Raw genomic sequence first — 24,795 nt, forward strand, 5'->3', positions numbered from 1 at the left:
ACTGAGTGGGAAGAAGACACAACTCACACCTGGCATCAAACCTTATTGAAATGCTAAATAACACTCCCATAGCACTCAGCTCTTCTGAGATGCATAAAAATTATAAAGGAGAAATATTTAAAACTCAAAATATATCTCACAGTAAACTGAGTATTTTCTTGCAGTCTGTGAATTAAAAATAAACACTAGACAATAACATTCACTAAATGCCAAAATGTTGCTCCTGATGATAAAACTCTTCAATTCATTGAACAGTGATACACTTCTTCTGTTGGAGATGCACTTGTTTCAAGTCCAACAGATGTTCTGAGCACTATCTTTGCTCTCATGCTCAACAAAACGTAGTTGTAATTAACACAGGCTATTTTAAAAAAACCCTTTTTTTCAAGCACTAATTTAAATTTTTAGACAAATGTGGCCCATCAAGTCACAGGAAACAAAATGGCAATTTTCATTTTTTTTCTATGAACATGACAGAAATAAACTCTCATACTTCAAAATAAAGGCCGTATGTTGCCAAGAACATGGTTTCACACACTGAACACTGCAGCAATACTAGCTTCAAGTGCTTCTGTTTATTCATAGTGCCTTGTCAACACAATGGACTGTGAGAGACACTCTGAGAGCCAGAGGAAGGAATTATCTGGAGAAGGAAGGATGATTTACTTCAGAAATCAGAGCCAGACAGAGCTCAGGAAATTCCATAAATTACAAATTGGTGAACTTCTAAAGCTGTTAAGGACAACAGATCTTAAGAAATGTTTTGTGTTATCACTTTATAATTCACTAGTTACCAGAAAAAGAAGTTATTTAAACTGAAAGTAATGAATAATAGATTTACCTGGTAATTATGTCCAAAGTGGTTACTTGTGGAATCTGTAATTGCTGTGGAGTCAGACCATGTTGTTCAAGCTGTTTAGGAATCAAGTGCCTATGTGCAATTTCGATTTTTTCTTCTTGTGTGTACCCTTCAAAAGAAAAAGCACACATTCACTAATCTTTTTGTTTTCGCACTACAATAGATTCTCTTTTATAAAAAATTTTATTCAATTTTCTTACCATTTATAATTGTACTTGATTGAGTTTAACATACACCCCCCCCCCCCCCCAATTATAATTTAACAGGCTGTTGGTATGATATTTTGTGGTTACTATTCAAGTCAACAAGAATAGAATTTTAGTGTTTCAAAGACCCTTTTCTCCACTGGAATCTTAAAAAGATGCATCAGCCAACAGTCAGTTAAGATAGAAACTAGTCAGTTAGTGATAATATTGTTACAGAATGTACCAATGTATCTCCATACACTTGGAACTGAATTTTCCTAAGTGCAATGCTACATTTCTCGAGACAGGATGGAAGCAGCCCAGCTGGTCTCTTTCAATGATTCTGGCCATTCAGCCTAGGTTCCTGGCAGGCCTACCTTAAGGAACTGCTTTTCATTTCAGGAAAAACATCCCAACAATTTTCAAAGACTTACAAAACCCACTTCAATGAAAACACTGCAGTGTTACCTGGAACTTGAATAATCTCCATTCTGTCCAGCAGAGCAGGTGGGATAGTAGCTGTAGTGTTGGCTGTAGCTATAAAAAGCACTTGAGACAGATCAAAGGCTACGTTTAAGTAATGATCGGTGAAACTGTGATTTTGTTCTGGATCCAAGACCTTAACAAGAGTGAACACAAAATCGATGCAGTTGCTCAATTAGAAGTAAATACAATATCCACATTTTTATGACATTCCACTTGGATCTTACAAATCTGACTCTACATTCATAAAATGTTATGAATATTACTAAAGCTAGACCCTCAATATCCTAACCTCACCTTGATCACTCTAACTCATTCCACACCACATGGAAAAACAAGTCGCTTCCCTGTTAGTTCTATTTATTCTTTTCTGAAGATGGCTGCAGCATTTCCTCAATCATCAAGCACCTCCTGAAAGCTATCTCCATGACCTTTCACAGATGGTCAAGAGCAGACTTTCAAGGACTCTCAGTACCCTTGGGAAGGAACCACAAGGTTCCACGGACTTGTAGGAGTAGAATTCTGCCAAGTGATCCCTGACTTCAACCCTCATCTGCTGCAGGCAACCCTTCTTACTCTGAGCAAATCAACCTCAGAGATTTTGCTGTGGGGACCAAGTTGAAGAACAGAGATTATCTCAGCCTCATCTGCTGTCACTAAATCACCTGCCCCACTCATTCCACTTTATCCAGACTTTACTACTAATGTAGTAGTTCTTCTTGCCTGTGACATCCATGCAAGTTTGACTTTAGGTGAACCCTGGCTTTCCTGACACAACCTTAGCATTTTCCTTTTTTTCCCCAAATTCTGTGATAAAAACCAGGACACAGATTGAAACAGGCCCTGAAGAATAACAACACAGTTTGATCAACCTCAAAAATTTACTGCACAAGTAGAACTACAGCAGAAATAACACTATTGGCTTCCTGTTGCTTTTAATGCTACTTATGTGCTAATGCAACACCTGCAGATATTGCAGCTATTACTTGAATAAGATGGATTATTTTCTGCATTAGGTGACACACATTCTATGTATGCAAATCATGAGGGTACCAAGGTGCTGTCTTATTGGGGTTTTTTTAAAGGTGCTGAAAATTGTAAAATTGTACATGGAAATCTACACTTGGCTTCTGTACCATCTATGAACCAATCTAATCACAGCCCCCCCTTAAAGTACTGCCACACTTTTCCTTTCCAAGTGATGAATTCTCAATGCTACGCTGACATGTATAATTCTCATGTTACAAATACTGGGACCTACGTATCTCCTGAGAAATAGCACATTGCTGTCAAAATAATTTATCTGCCTATATCCAAATGAATGCACCCTTTGTCTTACCAACTTGAATTATAGCCAAGAACAGAGTTGATAATTCTAAAGAACTGAATCTGAGTACTTCTTCACTGGTTATGAAAGAAACAACTCTGAATTTTCATTACTCTTAAATTCTCTTCAGTTTTGTTAAGTTAAAAATGTTTTATGATCATAACAAACTAATAAAACACTTTTTAAAGAACTCCAGAGATACAACAGAACTCTTTGAAAAATGGAACAATCCTGATGCACTGCACAGATTTAAGACTAATATTTGGAAATGTATTGATGACAGTAATAAAATACAAGTTATATACTCCTCTTAACAATGGAATCTTAAAGCATATGCCTGAATTCTAAAACTAAGGGTAGAACTCAGGGAATGCTACTGTTTGTTGGCTATAAGCTGTTCAAAAGCTTCTTTTCCAACCCTCTTCAGCAGGCAGCTGCTATCATTTACTCATGTTTTTACTGATAAAGACAAAGGCCTTGAAGTCTCCCGACTAGCCAAGTACACTGATGCATGGCTGAGTTACAGATACCTCTTAGCTCAAATAGTCCTAGCACTTAAACGTAGGAGTACACAGCAACAGACAGTGTATACAAACATAGCATCTACAAACTGCCTTCAAAGAAAACAGATCTAGATCACACATTAGGCTCTCATTCACAGTCTGATCTTGAAAGGTTTTCAAAACTGATTTAAACAGCAAATCCTAATTAAACTCACTTTTTTCTTTACACTGATAACATAGTACATCTACAAAATTCCAGTCTATTAGCTGAAGCATTTGCAACTACTTCCAAAGATGCTGAAAAACAATGCATTCTGACAGATCCCATTGGGGTTTTATAACATTTATTTACATGCATCATGCATGTTTATCTCTGTAAATAATACTTCAGTCACCAGCTTAGCACTTTGTAGGATTCATAAGGATTTCTAGCTGCAGACTAGATGACAAAGATACACAAAATACTGATGCTTTACTCATATGCAAACAATACTACTCAGTAAAGGTAACTGTAGTCAAAAGCAGCTTAGATTATATCTAAAAATGGGAATCATCTGATATTCCCTATGAGAGCTAGTGTTTCTCTGGACTAATACATCTTTGTCATGGTAACTATTTCTTAGAATAAGACATAAAACAATATGATGCCTATGCATTTAAACCAGATTTTCCAAAGCAAACAGCACTGTTCTCCAGCTACAGATCTGTGCTAAAGTTCAAGTTCAAAAGTTTTTGAAGATATTCAACTAATACAAAAATATTAAGTACAAAAAGTACTTTCAGGGAACGAAACATCTCAGTTAATTTATGGCTGACAGCTCACATGCATACAAAGGCCTCTCTGTACCAGCTTTTTATTACCACGAAATCCAGAGTAAGTTCCATGAACATTTAATTGCCTGGCTATGCTCCTGGTCTAATTTCCCTGCATACAAATACTCACTATCAGGCACTTGGATCCATTTCTGTTTTCTTCTGTTTTAAACAGAGGTCATCTAAATTTAGACTTAAACATTCCCTTGTTGATGACCAGTAACTGGAAAAAGGAAGACATTCTGTTTTGTTTAAGCAACAACTCTGCAGAAGCACTAGAACTAAACACATATCCGGCAATTATAAAACATTAAACATTGCTTCCAAGCGGACAGGGTACAGCAATTTTCTTCTTCAATATATCTCATTGTAGACAGTCAGTGAGAATTTAAAACACCTACACATTAAGGGGAAAAAAGATGTGCCTTTTCTACTTAATGATGGCACTTACTAAATAAGAAGCAGCAGTCTGAAAAACAAATGTGCCAGTTAGGCGACCACTTACTATTGTTTGCTCCCCTACATAATTGCCACCTTTGCTTGATCCAGATGGGCTTTCCAACAATCTCAATCACAAAAAGCAGATGAAAATTAAGCTGTTACGTCCAGACATGAGTTCTCCATTAGAAGAGGTAAAGCACCTGCTTCAGGATGTTTAGACAGCAGTAGAGGGATATACAGGTCTCACATGGGAGCAGCCCAGACATGGTTAATAGAGCAATTACTTCTCCAGATGCAACTAATGGTCAATTAGCAATGGCTTACATAAAGACTGCAGCCCAAGCAGACAGTTGGAAGCTAACCTGATCAGCCCCAGCTGGAATAATCCATGGCAAGGGATGAGCCAATATCACTGAGAACGTGGTTTTAAAATACAGAAAACAGAAACATCCCAAAGAAGCAGCAAAGTGCCAAAAATTCAAACACAAATAATTAAAACATAAATTCATTTCATTTGCCCTCACGCACTTGACATGACAGAAGCAGAACAGAAATGCTAGTTCTCTATAGCAAGACAGGGAATGAAAAACAGATTCAAAGTCACAGTAAAGGTTGAATAAAATTCACAATATTAATGTACAGATCTGGATTTATGATTGGAACACTTCCAAAAAAAATGTTATTCTCTTTCCAAGAACTGCCATATCATTGCCTCATTACCGATTTGGGCTGCCTAGCAAACAGTCAGCTAGCTAACAAAATTATTTTCAGGTGTTTTTTACCCATGCATTACCTAGATTTAGGCCAGCTTAGTTCAGTATCTAAAGGAGAAATGACAGAAATAGCAAACTCAGAAACAGAGCTCATTAACAGCAACAAGTAAATAAAAGCCTATTATAAAACCATGAGCATGTTACACTCCCCTGCCTGTTTTCCTCATACATTCAAAGGCATTTTGTGCACCCTAGAAATATGTACAACACACTTGAGCAGTACACAGGTAAAGGACCATAACTGTCACTTTTAAAAGCTAAAAAAGTAAAGCAAATGTAAATTATTCTAGCACATTTAAATTATTACTAGTTCATGTTAACATGCAGAGATCAAAACAGAGCTCTCAAACCACAGCCTGTTCGTACGCTCATTTTCAAAGAACTAGTTGGCCTTGTCAAAACAGTAATTTTACACTATGTAGCAGGAAAGAAATAATGACATTTGTAGAATATCAACTGACATTTCATTTGCAGAAAGTCATACAGCATACAGATGAGCTCATGTCACTTTAATTTAAGTAGCATTTTTCATATTCAAATCACTGTATTAAGCACTGTCAGTCAAAAAGACTCATCAGAATGACTCTGTAGGCAAATATTACCAGAGCCACTTTCATCCTGTGGAAGATGCCAATGCTGTTTTTGCAGAACGCAGCTGTGGGGCTTGATAACTATGGACAAGATAGAGCTACTAGTATATGGCTACATCTTTGAAATATAGCTGTGTTTGAAGCTCTGTCTGTGCAGCTGTGGGCCAGATAACTATGGTGTCTGATAGCAGTATGTGAGGGACATAACTATTTTTGTAAGATAATATTGTTTGTGTGAAACATAGCCATTTTTACAGGTGTGACAGGGATAAGGATGAAGGCAGCCAGAACATTAAATCAATCAATGTGTCCATGATAAGGATGTACAATTAAAATCTGAACTAACTAGGCTAAAAGGCAGTTACGAGATCTAAGGAATTCGAGGCATCCCAGTGACTTGGACACCTTGGAGTACCTAACCAATGGGGAAACAAGGGAAGGACCTGGCAGATGGGAATGGGGAATAAAAAGCCAAACTTGGTATCCATCAGGTGTTCCTGTTAGCTAAGACACCCACTCCTGCAAGAACACTTAATAAAAGCGTTTCACTGCAGAGTCTGACTAGTCTTTCACAAGAAAACTTGTTTGCTTCTTACAATCCCCACCTACAACCAACCAGCTACATAAGTTACCACACCTTAAGTCTGACAGCTGAGATGCTTCTAAGATTATGCTCTAAATCATTTCAGTGAAAGTGAGCCTCGCTAGCTCAAAAAATTCAGATAAATATCTTGTACTAACACAACTCCTTCTGACTGAAACTGGTAAATAACAACCACAAAAGCAGTTCTACTGAAACAGCAATAAGAAGATAGTCCCTACAGCCAAAAGAGCAGAGGACAGTGTAAAAACCCAGCAGTATAAAGAAATTCTAAACGTGCACAATACCAAAACCATTAACTGCACTAGTGCTACGTCTTCTGTGGACCACCTCAAAGTGTTTCACCTTAGCCCAGCCTTGCTGTGCCATTGCCTTCCCCATTCCCTCCTTTCCTCATGGACAGTGCTAGCACAAGACACAGTCTTCTGCACTAAGATGCAGGAGAAGGGGCAATGAATGCTTTTTGTGTCTTCCCCGTACATGAGGCATCACTCCTTCCTCTCTCTAGCAAACTGCCAGAGTAAAACCGCTGAACATGCGGGTCAGTGCAAGAAGGAATTGTACCAGATACCAGGGAAAAAGAAGGCAGAAAGAAGGTTGTGGCAACTCAGTACTACAGAGCCCTCTGACACATAAAGCCTGCAGGAAGGCACGGGTCTCAATTCATTATCTTCTTTGTTATCCTCTTGAAATCCCGACAACTAACCTCATTAATAACATCTCAGCAGTTGATGGATTAACAAAATACTCCAACGGTATCTTCTTCATCAATGTCCTTACTTGTATATCCTAGACTTTACTTGCGTCTTTAGGCAAGTCAACTTTAACACATCTGAAGTCTTCGTGATATAACACTATGTACTTCAAAATGAGATTCATTTATATCTTGGTCTGAGTCCCAGAATTTTGGAAAAGACACACTTCAGCTGACTCTCATGAAAAGCAAACACTCACTACATCATAATCAGTCAAGGAGTGAAGATCTGTGACTTAAATGAAGAACTTAAGGTCAGAAAGTTAAATACAGTACTAATTAAAGAAATGCTGCTAAAAGAACATGTAACCAGACCATATTACATTCTATGTAATATGCTTAGCTCCAATATAAGTTTGTACCACCAAAAGCTTCAAATATATTAAAACTGTTTAAAGAAAGAAAGAAAGGAATAACTTGAAAAAACCCAGCTACTGTCTTGGTTGCTCTACAGTTCTTTCTTACAGCTAACAGCGTTTGGTCATTAAAAATCAACATCACAAAGTCCTCCAAATAAGGAATGTTTAAAGCTTGAACAGGTTTTGAATACACAGAACACTTAAAATACAAGCATGTATGTCGTGCTAAGTACAGATCACTGAGATTAAAGATATCTTACATAGCATCCTACGTAACAGCATTTGCATTGTGTACAAGGAATAGATAGAAATCCAACAACATCAAAATACAGCAGCTGGTGTTTGAGTAAAGAAGCTGACACTGCCATGCTACCTTTTGTCCAGTGAATCTTCCTTCTTGAGTCCAGTATTTTAATTCTTTTTAATTATAAATGAAAAAATGCTTGTCATTTAACATCTCTTACCTCAAGCAAGGCTGCAGCGGGATCCCCTTGCAAGCTCTTCCCCAGTTTATCAACCTCATCTAACAGGAATACTGGATTGTTAACCCCAACAGTCTTCAGCCCATTGATTATTCTGCCAGGCATACTGCCAACGTAGGTGCGCCTGTGAGAAACAAATATGTACGGGCAAAGGGAAGCCACATGCATGTAGAGACATGTAGAGATATCAAAAATAAAACATAATAATACATAGAAACAATAAAATATTAAATATAACAACAACTCTTGCTTTTTTTGCAAAACCTTTTAGAACCATTTAAGGAAACACAGGCTACACATCTGCACTAATACAAGCAATTATGTCAGCAGATGAAAACTCCAGTGCCAGGTACCAGTTGGTCTGCAGAGATAAACACATGCATTAAAGTATTTCCAAACTTTATAGCTTGTAGGCATTTTACATTACTTAGTACAAGCATCCTTGTACTGTATGAACAAGCAGAAACAGATTTGGGAACCTCATCAATACTAACACTTTAATCATGATGATGCCGGGTTTGTGTTATCAGAGTTTGCACAGCATGCTACAAACTGGGGCAAAATCCCAGATATGCCAAACTGTCATGTCCTTGGTATATTCAGCACATTTTAATTAATACAAAAATTGATTGTATTTGCTATGCCATTTCACATGAAAGAAAAAAACTAGAACAGTGCAATGGAACAGAAATGTTTTGAGTCTGAATTTATTCAGCAAAGGTGGTAAAAAATTGTTTTCACATATTTATCACAGTTATTTGCCAGTGGCGTAACTAAATACTATCATTAAGAGCATGAAATGCTGGCCACTCAAGAAAGAGATACATGAAGTGCTGAATTACAGTACCTATTTCTTGTCCCCCTAAAAGCAGACCTCCAGAACAGGCCTGCACTGCCATATGATCTGTTTTAATACAGTCCAAAATAAACAGGATGACATTTAGAAAGATGAAACAAAAAATACCATGGGAGTAATATCAAAAGATACTAGAGAAAACTTTAAATGCTAAGAAGAACCCAACTCAAACCACACAGCAATACCATTAGGTCCATGCAATATTTAACCAGAGCAAATAAATCGTTCTTGCTACTGTACTTAGTTTAATTTAAATTCTAGATCTGAGCTGAAATGAAAACTTTTAAGATTTTCTAAATAACCAGAAATGCAACAACTTCAGTTGGCCTGTTATCACCTCCACGAGACAGCTGCTAAAGACTGGAGCAGCCAGCACACAGTAGTTTATCACCTCACTGCTTTTATGTTGAGTCTTAGTCTGCAGCAAGTGAGTGGATCCCTTTCCACTGAGGATTACACAGGGGAATATTACACTATATACTATGTAACTATTAGTATGTTACACTATGCAACATGCATTACAAATCAAGAATCTGGGGTGGGGAGCTATTATACTAGCACACCACTTCATTCTCCATCAGCACATAGCCACCCTTGCCCAAAGAATGAAATAATTCTATAAAATGCAATCAGAAAATTACAAGACTCAAGTAGAACTGAAGTTCACAGAAGTGAACCATTTATCAGCAAATTAACCATCAGAGCAATTTGGGAGTGAGTTTGAGATTTTTTGCTTGTGGGTCTGAGGTTTCTTTGGTGGCTGTTGATAGCTTTGTTGTTGCTTTTTTAAACAGGAGGTGCTTACTGCACTAGTAAATAATTTGACATGCTTCAGAGACAATGCAGCATGACAGTCTTCAATATTCTATTTATGCCAGTAATAGGATAACACCATTAGGTAAAGCATTAAACCTTTCTCTCTCGCTACATTTTTCTCAACAGCACACTCAAGGACATTACACTTTTACAATGCACATTTGCATTTTTCTATATACTAAGTCTTATCTAATCCTTTTAAATTCTATAAAATTTTGAGGTACCTATGTTCCATCTAGTTTTAAAAAAGAGCTTTGGTTTGTAAACTAAATTAAGGCAAATTGGGCTTCTCTAGTCATGAGAAAACAGTCAAAATAATCACTCTTTCCCTCCCTGCAGCATCACAGGTCAAAGGGTGAGTTTGGTACCAAAGAGTTTTCTGAATAATAAACGTTTGTTTATACCCATGCACACACACACATACCAATTCAAAAGAGTTTTTTCTTCTTTCTTCTTCACTGTGAGGGTGCTGGAGCACTGGAAGGGGCTGCCCAGATGGGTTGTGGAGACATTCAAAACCCACCTGGATGAGTTCCTGTGCAACCTACTCTAGGTTGTCCTGGTCTGGCAGGAGGATTGGACTAGATGGTCTTTCAAGGTCCCTTCTGACCCTTAAGATTCTGTAATTCTAAGTTCTACCAAATAAAAGCATTAAAAAACCAAACCGGCAATCCACAAACAAAACAGGAAGAGGTTTTTCTTTCTTGAGATAAAATAAAAGTTGTTGTAATAACAACTTGATTGAACAATAATCTTGATAGATTGAAATACTTTCCCCTCCTCCAAACAACCCTAAAAATGGCTTTCAAGTCAACAGTCATTTTAGATTCAAGTAGATCTGAGTATTTAATTACATATTTACACTTGTGGAAGATTCTCACAGATACAGCATCTTCAGCAAGACTTGTTGTAAACAATCAAGTTTCTTATTATTCTAAAATAAACCTAAGGTTGAAGCACAATATATCAAATCAATGAAAGAATAAATATACTCAAGACAACTTGTGACAAGTCAAGGGAGATCAATACCTTGGAGAAATACAATTGTAGGAGCATAAAAATAAGTGGCTTCTAAAGCAAGCAATATGAAAAACATTCTAACCACACCAGAAAATCATATATTTTTCTTTTTATGCCTTGGGTGACGAGCTACCATATAAAAACCCAGAAACCACAGTCCAACTGAAATGGATCTAATGTTACAAAAATTATTAGATCACAGAACCACAGAATCTTAAAGGTTGGAAGGGACCTTGAGAGATCATTTAAGTCCAAGCCCCTGCCAGAGCAGGGCTACCAAAAGTAGGTCACACAGGAACTCATCCAGGTGGGTTCTGAAGGTCTCCAGAGAAGGTGACTCCACAACCCATCTGGGCAGCCTGCTTCAGTGTCCCATCACCCTCACAGTGAAGAAATTCTTCCTTGTATTTCTTTGGAACCTCTTAGTCAGAACCTTTAAAACAGTACCAAGAATTACTGATGAAAACACAACTCACTTTCTTCATACTGTTCTAAAAAAAAGTATTAAATTGTTTTTAACTATAGTGGTTTTCAAACTGCAGAGGCAGGAAAAGATAAGAAAGTTAATGCCACCGAAGAAACTACTTCTGAACTTAGATGCACAGTCATAGCTTGTTTTATTTCAAGTACAGAGCCTACATATGCTCAAGTGCTTTACAAATGTATCTATACCTTATGCTTGTATATCAGCCATTCCTCTCACAGGTGAAATTCAAGTTTGATTTTTTTCTACTGCAACACAGCCTGTGCTGGGAACTTCTGCTAGAACAGCTGTACTGGCAGGTAATCACATCCTTTCTCACATGGATGCACCTGAGCAAGTCTTCAGCACAGGCCTAAGCCAGAAGTAAATTATCAAACTTCTAGATAATGAAAAGCAATGATAATATAAGAAAGTGCTTTGCATAGAGGTGAGAGGGAGAAAAAAAAAAAAGAGCTTCACAGTGGTCTTACCAACACCACTACAAATAAATGGTGCCATTCTATCCTTCCCTTTTAAAAACAGAAAAATCACACACATATGCAACAGAAATCATATAGTTCCTGTATAAACCAAAATACTGAAGAGTTCCAAGTCATCTTTCAAGGTGGTTAGGGGTTTTTTATCTTTTTTTTAAAAAAAAGTTAGCAGTAAATGTAAACCAGGAAACTTTAACATATGCTATCGATGAATGGTAAGTGCAAACAACAGCTGGAGGATGTCTGATAAAGCAGTTCTGGTTTTGTACCAAGATGATGATTTCATTTTGAGAATGCAGAACAGTAGTTGCTGCTCTTCAACCAAACAAAAAAGCACTCACAAACCCCAGCTGCAGGCACATGATCCACACTGAAATGGCAAAAACTGAGTGTTTCTGATTGCCCCAGTTCCACATCACCGGGAACAGCACACTTTCTGACACATCACTCTCCCCACTGCTGCCATCTAATATATTTTGTTTTGCTTGCTGAGTCTACCAGTCATCTTTCACTTAGAACAGTAAGAAGTGGCCAAAGCAAATGCTATTTCAGGCAGTATTTGTTTGCAAGTGTTTCTTTTTTCATGTTCTAGTACATTTAGTACATTAGTAGGTACATACAGTATCATTCTTCTGCAATGTTAATGGAATCCTTAACTTAAGCCTTAAAGCCTAATAAGGAGCTTTCAGGAGAAAAAGAATGGCTCCTAACATGTAATATTAGAAAATCAGATGACTCAGTAAAACTCTGAGAGCAGCTGCCTGTATCCCCTCCACTTTCAGACCATCTCTGTAATTCCTCACTATGACTGCCACCAGATGCACAATATGGATTCACTTGACTGGGAACAACTTGAAGGATTTATTCATATGAACAGACATTATAGAGAGAAGTCCTACAGAGAAGCTGCAGTTGTAATTTGATTAAATCTTATTCTGAGAAACAAGAGAAAGAAATGAAGTGCAATTAAAACATTATGCAACAGTTGGGTTTGATTTTACCTACAAAAAACTTGCAAAGCAGTCAGTGACAAAAGACTGTTCGTACTAACAGCTCTCAAGTCTGTTTTTAAGCTACACACTTGTTTGTAATCACATGATATTCTTGCTACTTCTAGATATTATTTTCCTTTGCTGATGAAAAATAAACTGTCTTATCAAATACTTCCCATCAGATAATCTCAAGTAGATTTTTAATATGAACTTTATAATGGTTAGTGTCTAACATGCATTAGTTATTCAACAGCACCCTCAAAAACACTACAGTGACAGCCAGAAACACCTGAATTTGCATGTTTTTAAAAGCCTCATTATCACATGACTCTAGCTGTCTTTATTAGGTCTAAGCACAAGACAGAAAACCAAACAACATTAAACTGAGCAAAACAAACAAACAAAAAGAGGAAACTGTGAGGAATTACTAGCAATTGAGTAAGAGATTAGGGCAGTTTTAGGTTTATGAATAATGTTAATTTCACAGACATGGTCTCCCTGTTATAAAGGCTTCAGTCCTGCTCTGCCCTGGAAAAGTTGCTGATGTCTATAATGCTTAGCATTCAACAGCCTCTAGTGGTTTCAGTTCGAATAACAACGTTGTGGAATCACAATTTATATTGCTTTTACATTCCATACTGCAAGTTGTCTGTAACATCAGAATTATTACTTATTAAAGAGTGATTTACAATGCAGTTTAGGAATTGCACCAATAATACATAGTGAAGGAGGAGGACAGAATTTGTCTTACAAACATTACAAAACAATCACACACACATGCACAGAGTTCTGCTGTGCAGTCAAAACCAATGCAACAAGACAAATCTATCTACTTGTGGATGTCAGTTGGATGGGGTGACACTTTTTTTCTGCAGTGACAGGACCAGTAGCAACACACATAAGCTGGGACGCAAAATGTTCCATTTAAACACAAAGAAAAGCTATTTCAGTGTTGAGGTGAGGGAGTCCTGGCCCAGGCTGCCCAGTGAGGGTGTGGACTCTCCTTCTCTGGAGGTTTTTCAAACCTACCTGGATGTGTTCCTATGTGACCTGATCGAGGGGACTTGCTTTAGCAGGGGGGTTGGACTAGATGATCTTTAGAGGTTCCTTCCAACCCCCACCATTCCATGATTCTACAAACCCCAAGTGGCTACTGGGTATGCTGACCAAACCTACGAAAAAAACTTATAGATGATTCTTTAAAGCTACAAACTCCAGGCAAGTTTCAAATACTCTGAAAAACAAAACTCCCAAATGTGCACAGGAATAAATGCACATTGCTTATTTTACCAGGGGTGCTGAACTAAAATGTTTATGAAACAATTCTGAATTTTCAAGTTGTTGTCCAACACAAAATCACCATTTTGTCACTTTTTCATCTCTCATGCTCTGATCTTAGCAGCGATCAGTACTATATTATACTTGGCATTCCTAGAAATTCATTCCATTCCAGATTCCTAGAAGTTCATGCATACATTCAGCAGATTTCCCAGTGAGCCTCCCACACTCCTTCCAGTCAGGACTGTGTGCTTCTACCACTCTAATGTAATCATACACGCAACTAGCTTACAGTCAGAAGTCTGATAGCACAAAATGAACTTTCACTACGCATGTAAGTTGTCATTAAAAATACATAAGGAAGTGATAAGAATACCAAGGTGCTTTTTACTGCTCACAACCAAAAGGAATTACATAATAATCTAAAACTGAAGAAAGAATGACGGTGTATTCTGATGACTGAAAGTTGCAGCATTGGGTAAAATTAACTGCTACATGGCATCAAAGAAATAACTGATAGCTTGCATTCATAGTAATTTACCTGCTGTTGCAAGGTGAAGTTTTAATCAATAAAGTGACTTTAAAAATAACCAACCCACATGGTTTTGCAAATCTTTAGAACTCTAGCAAATTCATAATTCCAAATTTCCTACACCGTATGCAATAAGCATAAAATATGTAGAATGGAATCAGAAGTGCTGCACTGGTGTTTGGCAGTTACTTATCCCATTCACTATGCTTTCAGTTGCAAGGAATGGGGAAAAGACTAATATAAACAAATAGTTTAAAAGACTAAGAAGTAGATGCATAAAGAGATGCAAGATGAAGAAAAAAGGTCCTAAAGAAAGTCATCCCAAAAAACTCCTTGGACATCTTCCAGCTTAGGTGTCCTTGTATAAACTTCCTTTTGAAATGGGGAAAACAGTACACTTACAAGGTTGAGATACTACGTAACTCAGTTGCTGTTCACTAGCAACTTTGAAGCATCACTCTCAGCTTCCTTCCCTGTTTTAGCAACAAACACAGTTATAAAGCAATGCATTGTTATTCCTAGGCTATTTTGCATAGTGAAATCTTTACATTCTTAAAAAGTAGGAAAATCAGGTCCAACACTAAAGAGTTTGCATTAGACTTCCTATTGAATTTTACTTCAAAGTGCCAAAATGACTGAAGATGAAACTCCATTCTCCTGTATGGCAATAAAGGGCAGCAGCAGAAGGTAAGAATAAAGGCTGTATCTCAGCACTTAACATCCACCCCCACTACTGCAGTTCTCTCCTGAATACCAATTAAAAATAAATAAACAAATAAAATTCAATAGACAACTACTATTGTTTGAAATAAGCAAAAGTTCTCTGTATTAGTTAAACAATGAAAATAATCAATACCTTTGGTAACAAACAACACAAAACAAACGCAATCAGGAAAGGAAGAAGTAGTTACCTGTGGCCTCGAATATCTGACTGATCACAGACTCCTCCTAAAGCAATTCTGTGGAATTCTCGACCCAAAGTCTTTGCAATTGATCTTCCAACACTAGTTTTACCAACTCCTGGGGGCCCCACAAAACAAAGAATGGGTCCCTTGAGGTTGTTTTTAAGCTGTCGGACCGCCAAGTATTCTAAAACTCTCTTCTTCAACTTCTCCATAGCATAATGATCATTATCCAAAAGGATTCGAGCTGCACGAATTTCGAGGCGATCTATCAATTGTTAACAACAGAAAAGATATCAGCACATTTACCTTCAAAGAAGGAAATAATTTGTTCTACAATAGAAACAAACACATTCCCTGACAAACCTGTTTTAGACAATGTTTTCCTAAATCAAAAGCATTCTAAATCTCCATTAACAAAAGAAATTAGACATAAGCTAGACAGATCACAGATAAGAAAATTCTGAAAATCCCTCCTTTTCACTGTCTCACAGATTGAAATCTGGTTCAAATGGACTTGGGAGTCCATATTATACAAGTGATAAGCAAATTTTTCAGCATTTGCTTTCTCAGAGAAATAAGTCTGATTCTATAACATGTTCTCAGAAGAGACAAACTCATCCCCACGTCATCATTTTTTACTCGTGGTAAGAGTCTATAACTATCTTGCAAATAGAGCAAAATCTTATTGGCCTGAAGGGCAGACTTCATGTGCTATGCAACAATTAAAGTGATTTGGCACTGTAAAGAATATCCATGTGACACTGGGACTGGAAAATGTAGTTGTTTGCTATTACCATGATTTGAGATCAATGATCAGACCTCGCTGATGGACACTAACTAATGCTTTACACAGAGCAGGAATTTCTGGCCCAAAGCAGATGTGTTTTTCTTTGCTCTACAATACAAAGAAAGTAGGCAGGAAGCAGCAAAGCCTACTGACTCTGCACACACTCATCCTTCAAATCCTGTGTATTCCAGACACGCATCCCTCATACCACTAAGTGCACAGAATTCACATACAGATATCTGTGATCAAGTTCTCATCATCAGCTGTGTAAATTTTTGGAATGAACCACTGAACCAAAAAAAGAGATCTCTAATGATCATAATTTACTATTGGATTTTCTCTTTTTACATTCATGTATATTTTTATTCACTGTAGCTATGGAATCCAAAGCAGCACCCACATGACTGTGAATACAAACTTTGCAACTTCGCTTAAACACATGTGGCATGGCATAATTTTACAAGATTAAAAAACAACTCCCACCAAAACCCCATTCTGCTAGGACATGAGTGTGAACAAATATTTTACTCATTTGGGAATTTTAGAAATAACACTGTGGAGATCTGCAAAAATCTGTAGACATATCTTTTTACAATTTAATGATTTAAGAAAATATTTACAAGAATATTTGTAAACAGCAAAGGCTCTAGTTTAAAACAGACTAAATTCACCACCATGCATACTAAGGAGGCACAAAGTGACAGACATTTCTGCTTGTGTGGTATGTTAAATTTCCTTTTAAATAAAACCAGATTTTTTTTTTTAAATGCCATTCAAAAGCCTCATTTTTCAGTCATTGTTAGAAGGAATTAAAATCCTTTTCTCCAGCAGCATCCCTTCTGGAAAGTCATTTTGCCCACTTAATCTACTTGCGTTGGTCAGTAGGAAAACTCGTGTTTGGTTTTCTACACTTCACTTGTTCTCTATTTTTTCATACTGTTCCCCTACTAATAGTATCATTCTGTACTCATAAATTCTTAAAACTGCAGTAAAATCCAACATGATACTCAGTTTTCCTTTTGTACTTGAGGTTGTAATTATTAAAATTAACTACAACTGTATTTTTCATCCTCTTGTTCTTTCCCAAACTGCATTAATTCATGACATGACAGAATCTTCTTCAGGAAGATTAATGCTGCAGAAATGTATAAAAGCTCTTTTGTCTGACATATAAAAGTAATTAGATGCTCTTTTCTTTAGATCCATGCTAGCACAGATTGCAAGTAATAACACCTTCATTGTTCTGTGCAGATATTCCTAATATTTTTTAAACTCACATTCTTAGATGTACACCTGAGCTACACAAGCTATTAAGTATGCTCTATCTTTCTTTAAGCCATTAGACAGTAAGATTTCAGTAACAACATGTTAATGAATTTTTTAGGTTCAGGCAATTTGCAAGACAAATCTAAGTACAGAGTGTTTACATGAGGGCTACTTGTCCTAAAATATCTGTGCAAGAGACAGTCAACAATAATTGAAGGGTTTACCTTTTGTACTCTTGTTCCATGGCAACTCCACCATCAGTTCTAAGTAATTTCTTGTCAAAGCATATTCTGGCATTGACTGAGGCATCTTCTTTAATCTGGAAACACATGCACAGTAAGGCTCACCAGCAACTAACCTAGAGTAAGACTCTCCGGCATCACAAGACAGATATTTAGCAAACTTGAGGTCATCAGCATACCCTCTTACTTTCTGACAACCATAATAATAAAAAAGCAAGTCACGGCTCTTACCAATTAGGAGACTGTCTTTGCATAATGATAGGTTATTTATAGGATACAAACAGAACTGAAAAAAAAGAGTCAGTTTTCTATGGATACACACTACACCGACCACTATGCACTCTCACTGTAAAAGAGGTTGTTAACCATCGTATTACCAACCAGAGTTATCCTCTCACCAAACAAAAACAGAGGAAAAACAACTCAATAACCAGGTCAGTTTATTCATTAGTTACAATTCATGGGCCTTATTTGTTTGGTTGTTTTTTTAACACCTTCACTTTCTAGAGGCCTAGAGCTTACAGTTTAACACTATCAACGCATAAAGCATATCTTCATATTTCTTTGTCATCCCTTCTGATGTTTCAAAAAGATGAAATGATGACATTTAAAAGCAAAAAGTATCACCTTTGATTTACTTGTCATTTCCAAAACACATCCAACACAAACATATAATCACATGAGAAAAGGTTAATGCAAGATTTGGCTTAAAAAATAAGAGAAGAAATCACCATTTGAAAGTCTCCTACCTCTTTATTTCCTTAAGACAAACTTTAAAAGCTTGTTCTGACATACTGGATGCTCTAATCTTTTTTTCCAGAATGACAACATCATCATGATCTTCTTCTTCCTCCTCATCTTCTGCAGTGCTTGGAAGGTGATTGATTCTTCTATTAGGACGAATAGCTACAACCTATAAAATGCAAAACAGAGATAGAGAATAATATCAAGCTTGGGTTTTTAACTAAGGTGTGTACCTTGGCAATGAATAAAAATCATGACAAAAACATGCAAGGTCCGGGGAGAGACTACTTTACTGACATTTTCAGAAGATTATAATCCAACAAATAACTTCAGAAACTGTTATTGGTGCTACTTTAAAAAGTTACAGTTCTTATATTTTACTGTATGTAATTCTCAAGTGCGTTTATTATTCACCCTAAACTAGCAGACGACAGAAGACAAGAACAAAACTGAAAAGAGCTGTGATTTCTTGGGCACTGCAGCTCATCATACTAAGCAGAATAAGCCTAATCTTCACAAAATGGAGAAGGTTTCTCTCTTATTTTGATTCATTTCTCAATTACTTCCTGTTTACTAAACTGCATTAGTTAGATGCAGCAAAAGTCTAAGCTGCCCTAGTGTAGCAACTGCCACTTTACAACACACATTCCTTATTCATATTTCAAAAGCTATTGTTCATCTGCATTGCCATTTGTAAAAGGTACACCTTTCCTTCCCCAGCCCAAAACTCAGCATGTGCATACCATGCAAGTAAACTGGGCATCAAATAACTCTTTAAGGAACCTGAGCATTTATTCAATGTCAGAGAATGCTCAGGCTAATTTGAATTAATAAATAACTAAAACAAAGTCTAGGCAGTTGTAAAAGTATTTTCTCTTTTAGGTATCTAACAGCCAAAGATGCCAGCTGGGTGTTTTCTGCAGCTCCAGACCGACCACAAAACATTATGGCAAAAGATTAAAACAGTTTCAAAACAGACACATTCATCAGCCTGTTTAAAATTGTGGCTTTATAAATATTTAGGAGGTTCAGATATCTCACATTTAAAGGTCCATACCCTTTTATCATCATCCTGTTTGGGTTTTCTTGTTTTCTGAAGTAGCTTCAGGCCTTCAATCTGTCTAACAAGCAATGGTATAGTCATCTTGAACCGTTCTTCCAGGCTAACAGCATCTAAAATCTAAGAGCAAGGAGCTGTAAGTAACCAATAAGTTCACACTGAGGGACTATCAGTTTGGGGGAGGGGAACATGGAGGGTACTGTTACTATGTTGGCCAGTTATAGACTAAATGGTTTAGGACAAAAGGTAGCAAGAAAAGAAACAAGAACACAACACACAAAATCTATCCTCAAGGTTCTGGACGCCAAAGCTATAAAAGCACTCAAAAATAGAAAAAACGAGATTTTAAAGCATCTTAATATTTTAGCTTTATTTTCTGTAGCAAACACCTGTAAGCACTCTCTTTTTCCAATTACTGGGCAAGCACATATAGATATCAGTCTAGTAAGCATCAAGCCATAAGCATCATTTTTGCATTGTTATTTTGACATATGATGCAAATTTAACCAGTGTCTCAGTACTTTACAGAAATGCACAATTCAAGATGTTTTTAGAAGAGATTTTAAAAAATATTCTGAAGCTGTTGGTGCTAGGAGATATATAATCACCTGTCAACTATGATAAATAAGCAAGATTTCAACCCAATTTGAATAAATATTTATTATCTTTACCATAGAAAGAGAAAGCCAACACTGTATTTACTGTTTAATGAAATAAACAGTTTCCAATGGCAACTAGATTAATCTACCTATTAGGTGAGTTCTGACATGCAAATACATCAACACTTTAAGCACAGCGTAAGAAGTTTTTACAAGTATTCATGCTCAGTGGTACCACAAATACCTTCTGGCACAACATTATCACTGTACCATCTCAAATGGAAGCAGTTTCAAAATTATGTAAAAGCAATTAACTATAAAACAAACAAACAAAGATCTCTCCTTAAAGCAGAAGAATACCTGAAGCTTCTCTTGGTTGGATGTACGGATGATAGAAGTCAATATATCTGGCAAAGCTTCTCTAGGCAGATTGTCCAGAAGACGTCTGAGCTTTGCAACTGCGGGAACAGACATATCCAGCATCTCAACCAACTGTAAGAAACACAAAGAAAAATGTTCATAGTTGCTTTTTAACTTATTCGAGTAGCTGACCTAAAAACACTTCCGTCTTGCAGTATGAAACCTATCTAGGTACTGTGCCAAACAGCTACCAAAATCAATGAAGAAGTTCACAGAAAAGGCACTAACTGAGCATAAGGCAGTGAGGGCTTTGGGCTTCCTGCTTATTCCAGAAGTCTAAAATTGTCATCATTTGCAGCACTTCTACTTTTCCCAATGAACACATTTTGTCCTTCCCACATATAACCTGATTAAAAACCTTCCCAGCTATTTTAACTCTACACTGACTCTTTTTCTATACCCCCTTTAAATTCAAATTCATTATACTTGATTATAACTTAGACTCTAGAAGGGTTTTTCTCCCTTCAATAATATAAACAAAAATCACAAACTCTATTGTATGTATTTTTATATAAGTATACATATATGTAATTCTTGGAAAAAAATAATCAAAAGTAATCCTTTTACTGGAATGTATTTATAGTATTGCTGTCTATGAAATAATACCAATGTATGATAGCACTATCATAAGCAATTAAGACTCATCCTGCCACAAGCTGTATAGACACCCTGGAATTCAACATAGAAACCTTAAGCTCTAACAAAAATATTTATTTTGCAGCAGATGTACTGTAACTTCACTAGCCACCAAAAAACTAAGAACTACATAAAAAGAATGACAGATAGGAAACAAACAAACCCCCCTAAACGTATGCATAAATGCAAAGATACATGACGCATAGGATTAAAACCATTTACCTGCACTGCATACTTGTAGAATTGTTCTGACAACTCCCCAAGCTCCTCCTCTGATTTATGCTGATTAGTGAACTGCTCAAGTCGATCCAACTGCTCAACCTCAGCAACAGGATACGGCTTCTCTTTCAGCAGCTGCAGGATCTGGAATCGGCAGAGGCCTGTCACCAGCAGCGTGTAATGTGGCTTGGGCCAGTTGCTACCAACCACTTGAACTGCCAAGGCAGCAGTGCCAATCCTAAAAACAGATCAAATCTTTGTATTACTTGTCACCTTCCACATGTGTGACGCTGTCAAGAAGCAACTGAGCTACAGGTTGCAAGAACCTTCTGGGTCATGGCTCCTTATCATGAAAGGCAACCAAAGAATAGATTTTCCTTTGTAACGGGTTAAAAAAACAAAGCTTAAAACCTGAAAATTAATGAGCTAACTGAAAAACTAAGAGAATTATAATGTAGCCATCTGGTTTAGAAATGTATGCAATTTTTTCATAAATAAATCAACAAATCTTGCCGTGGACAGAAACTCTGACACTTCTGCTTACACTGTGCACTTGGAACATCGAATGTTTGTAATTTACTGTGACATTGCGTTCAGAATGACGCTGACATGGTTTAGATCACATGTACCTTTTAAAATAGATTTAAAACATAAGCTGTTTTCTTGCAAAACCTTACTAAGTCCACTGACATAACTATAAATTAACAACTTAATTTTGACAGTACATGTTACAGCATGTTAGTTTTACCCGTGCTTTATCCCGCAGAAACACGAATCGTTTTCATTTCATGTAAATAGGGTCGCTGTGTCACTATCTACGCTACTTATTAGGCGAAAGACACTATCGTTAACAATTGCCGACAGCTCCAACGCTCCCGACCCGCGTTCTTCGATCGGATTTTCCTCTTCCACCCGGCTCTCGCTTTTCAAACTCTTGTTCCCGGCGTCAGCCCGACAGTCCCCTACCCTCCACCACCGTGCCCTCCCCTAACGCGCGCCTGGTGCGGAGCGCAGTTTCTCCGCAGGGAGAAGCGTTTCTCACACGGTCGCGCCCGGAGAGCCGCAACATGGCAAGCTGAGCCCGGGGCCGGCGGCCAGCGCTGCCGGGTGAGCGGCCGGAGCGGGAGGCACCTGTGCAGAGAGGGCAGGTCATCGCAGTCGGAGGTGGGGTCGCTGGTGTTGGGGATGACGCCGATGATGGTGCTGCGGAGCGAGGTGCCCTTCAGCAGCCGGCTGCGCACCAGCTGCATGTTGCGCGGCGAGTCCACGCTGGTGCGCATGGTGGAGCCGGGCAGCAGGACGCCCTCGTGGGTGAGCAGCAGCGGGAGGCGGCTGGGGATCTGGATGGCGCTGCCCGCCGCCATGGCCGCGGCCCGCTGCGCCTGCCGCGCCGCTGCGCCTGCCGCCCCGCTCCGCCCCCGCGCCCCGCCCCGCTACGGGCGCCCGGCAGGGACAGGCCTCGCCTCGCCGCTCCGCCGGGCCGCTGCGGGACGGGCTGAGGTCGCCAAGCTGCTTTGCGTCCCTCGCGCTCCATTTCTCCCCCCTCTTTTAAAAGACACATACCGCCTCAGCCCCGGCCCGCGCCCTCGCCCCGGCGGGTGCCGCCACGGCCGCCGCCACCGCCAGGTGTCAGGTGGTGCTCACAGTTCGGCAGCTGCAGCGCAGCGGTAAAGGAGAAAGTGCTGGGGTCCGACGCAGAGACCGCGAGTGGAACCCAGTTAGGGTCACAGGGGATGGTTACAAAGATTCTTTTTTTGTTTGTTTTTACAAAAATCTGCTGTCCTGCTTGTGGCCAAAGAGCTCAGAACCCTGTTCATCACAGAACCATAGAACCACTTTGGTCAGAAACGACCTTTAAGACCACAAAGTCCAATCCCTGACCACACACTGCCAAGCCCACCACTAAACCATGTCCCTCAGCACCTCAGCTACACAGCTTTTCAATGCTTCTGGGGTCAGAGACTCCACCACTGCCCTAGGCAGCCTGTGCCAGTGTTTAACAATCATCTCAGTGAAGAAGTGTCTTCTAACCTCCAATCTAAACCTCCTCCCACACAACTTGAGACCATTTTCTCTTGTCCTATCACTCATTGCTTGGAAGAACCAGACCTCCACCTCCCTACAACCTCCTTTCAGGAGTTGTAGACAATGACAATGTCTCCCCTCAGCCTCCTCCATCCTAAACAGCCCCAGCCTTCTCAGCTGCTCCTCATAAGACTTCTGCTTCAGACTCTTGTCCAGTTTCATTCCCCATTTCTTCAAGAAAAAGTTAGTGCAGCTCCTCTTCAGTGTACTCCAGACAGCCTTAAAGCAAAGGGAGGAAACACAGGATGCCACATCTCCTTTGCAGGGCAGGGCCACAACCTGAGCTTTCCCCAGGACCAGGGAACAGCAAGGAGAAAAGCACCCATGGATTCTGCCCATACTCCAGCACAAACTAGGCAGGCAACCTGCAGAGATAGACCCTGACACCTCACACACGCTGTGGGGGTTTTAGTGCAATTGGTTATTTTCAGCAGACCTGGAGGTATCAGCCAAAGTCACAGCTCATAATGATCAATAACATTCTTTTGCTCAGTCCTGCAAAAGCCTACCCAAGTGAAAGGGCTCTGAGCTTGTTCAGAAGAACAAGCAAGTTTTAGAAAAATCCTCTCTTCCCCTTTTTTTTCCCCACTGGTGAAATGAGATGCAAGATTAAAGTTGCATAATGTAATGAATTACAGTAGCCAATCCTTTGTTAATCACTGACTTGCATGATACGTTTTGAACAAAGGTAACTCTGTACAAAGGGAAAATCTCAGTAGCAACAAACAGACATTTTGAAATGTACAAGTGCAGTTATAGTGAAAAGATTCTTAATCATGTAGTTTACTAATACTTTAATCTGTTGTCCCATTGGAAAATCCAAGGTAACAAGATATATGGAAATGCTAACAATATATTTAAATGCAAGAAATTATTGCAGCTGAGAAAGTGTCTTCTAAAGCAGACACCCCATGTACCTTAGAAAGAAGCTGGAATCTAATATACTATTCAACGTGACATTTAGAAAACATTAATACAAAAGGGCACATTATACAGGAATATGAAACGTGTTTTCTGAACTTCCTGATGCTAAATATAATTACTCTGTAAACATATGTTCAACACTCACAAATGTTTAAGTCTATGTATATTAGGTCACAGTGTGAACACAATCCAAACCTGAAGGTTAAACATTTACTCGTCACATTTATTGATGAATTTTCTCAGTCTGTCTTTTCATTAAAAACAATCTACCAATCTAATCATGT

General features: G+C 38.3%; 1 protein-coding gene across 1 annotated transcript in view; it reads right to left on the reverse strand.

Annotated features, from left to right (window-relative positions):
* LONP2 (lon peptidase 2, peroxisomal) overlaps positions 1-22,909 on the reverse strand; it is a 39,980-nt gene extending 17,071 nt beyond the window's left edge. Inside the window, exons 1-10 of the mRNA XM_062007096.1 lie at positions 22,634-22,909; positions 21,506-21,740; positions 20,588-20,719; positions 19,626-19,748; positions 18,574-18,737; positions 17,807-17,901; positions 15,536-15,794; positions 8,153-8,294; positions 1,513-1,663; positions 842-968 (exon numbers count right to left, since the gene is read on the reverse strand). Coding sequence (XP_061863080.1) covers positions 842-968; positions 1,513-1,663; positions 8,153-8,294; positions 15,536-15,794; positions 17,807-17,901; positions 18,574-18,737; positions 19,626-19,748; positions 20,588-20,719; positions 21,506-21,740; positions 22,634-22,866 — 1,661 coding nt within the window. The 5' untranslated portion in view covers positions 22,867-22,909. The remainder of the gene's footprint in view (positions 1-841; positions 969-1,512; positions 1,664-8,152; positions 8,295-15,535; positions 15,795-17,806; positions 17,902-18,573; positions 18,738-19,625; positions 19,749-20,587; positions 20,720-21,505; positions 21,741-22,633) is intronic.
* Between the last annotated feature and the right edge of the window lie 1,886 nt (positions 22,910-24,795).

The sequence above is a fragment of the Colius striatus genome, chromosome 14, assembly GCF_028858725.1.
Source record: "Colius striatus isolate bColStr4 chromosome 14, bColStr4.1.hap1, whole genome shotgun sequence".
NCBI lineage: Eukaryota > Metazoa > Chordata > Aves > Coliiformes > Coliidae > Colius > Colius striatus.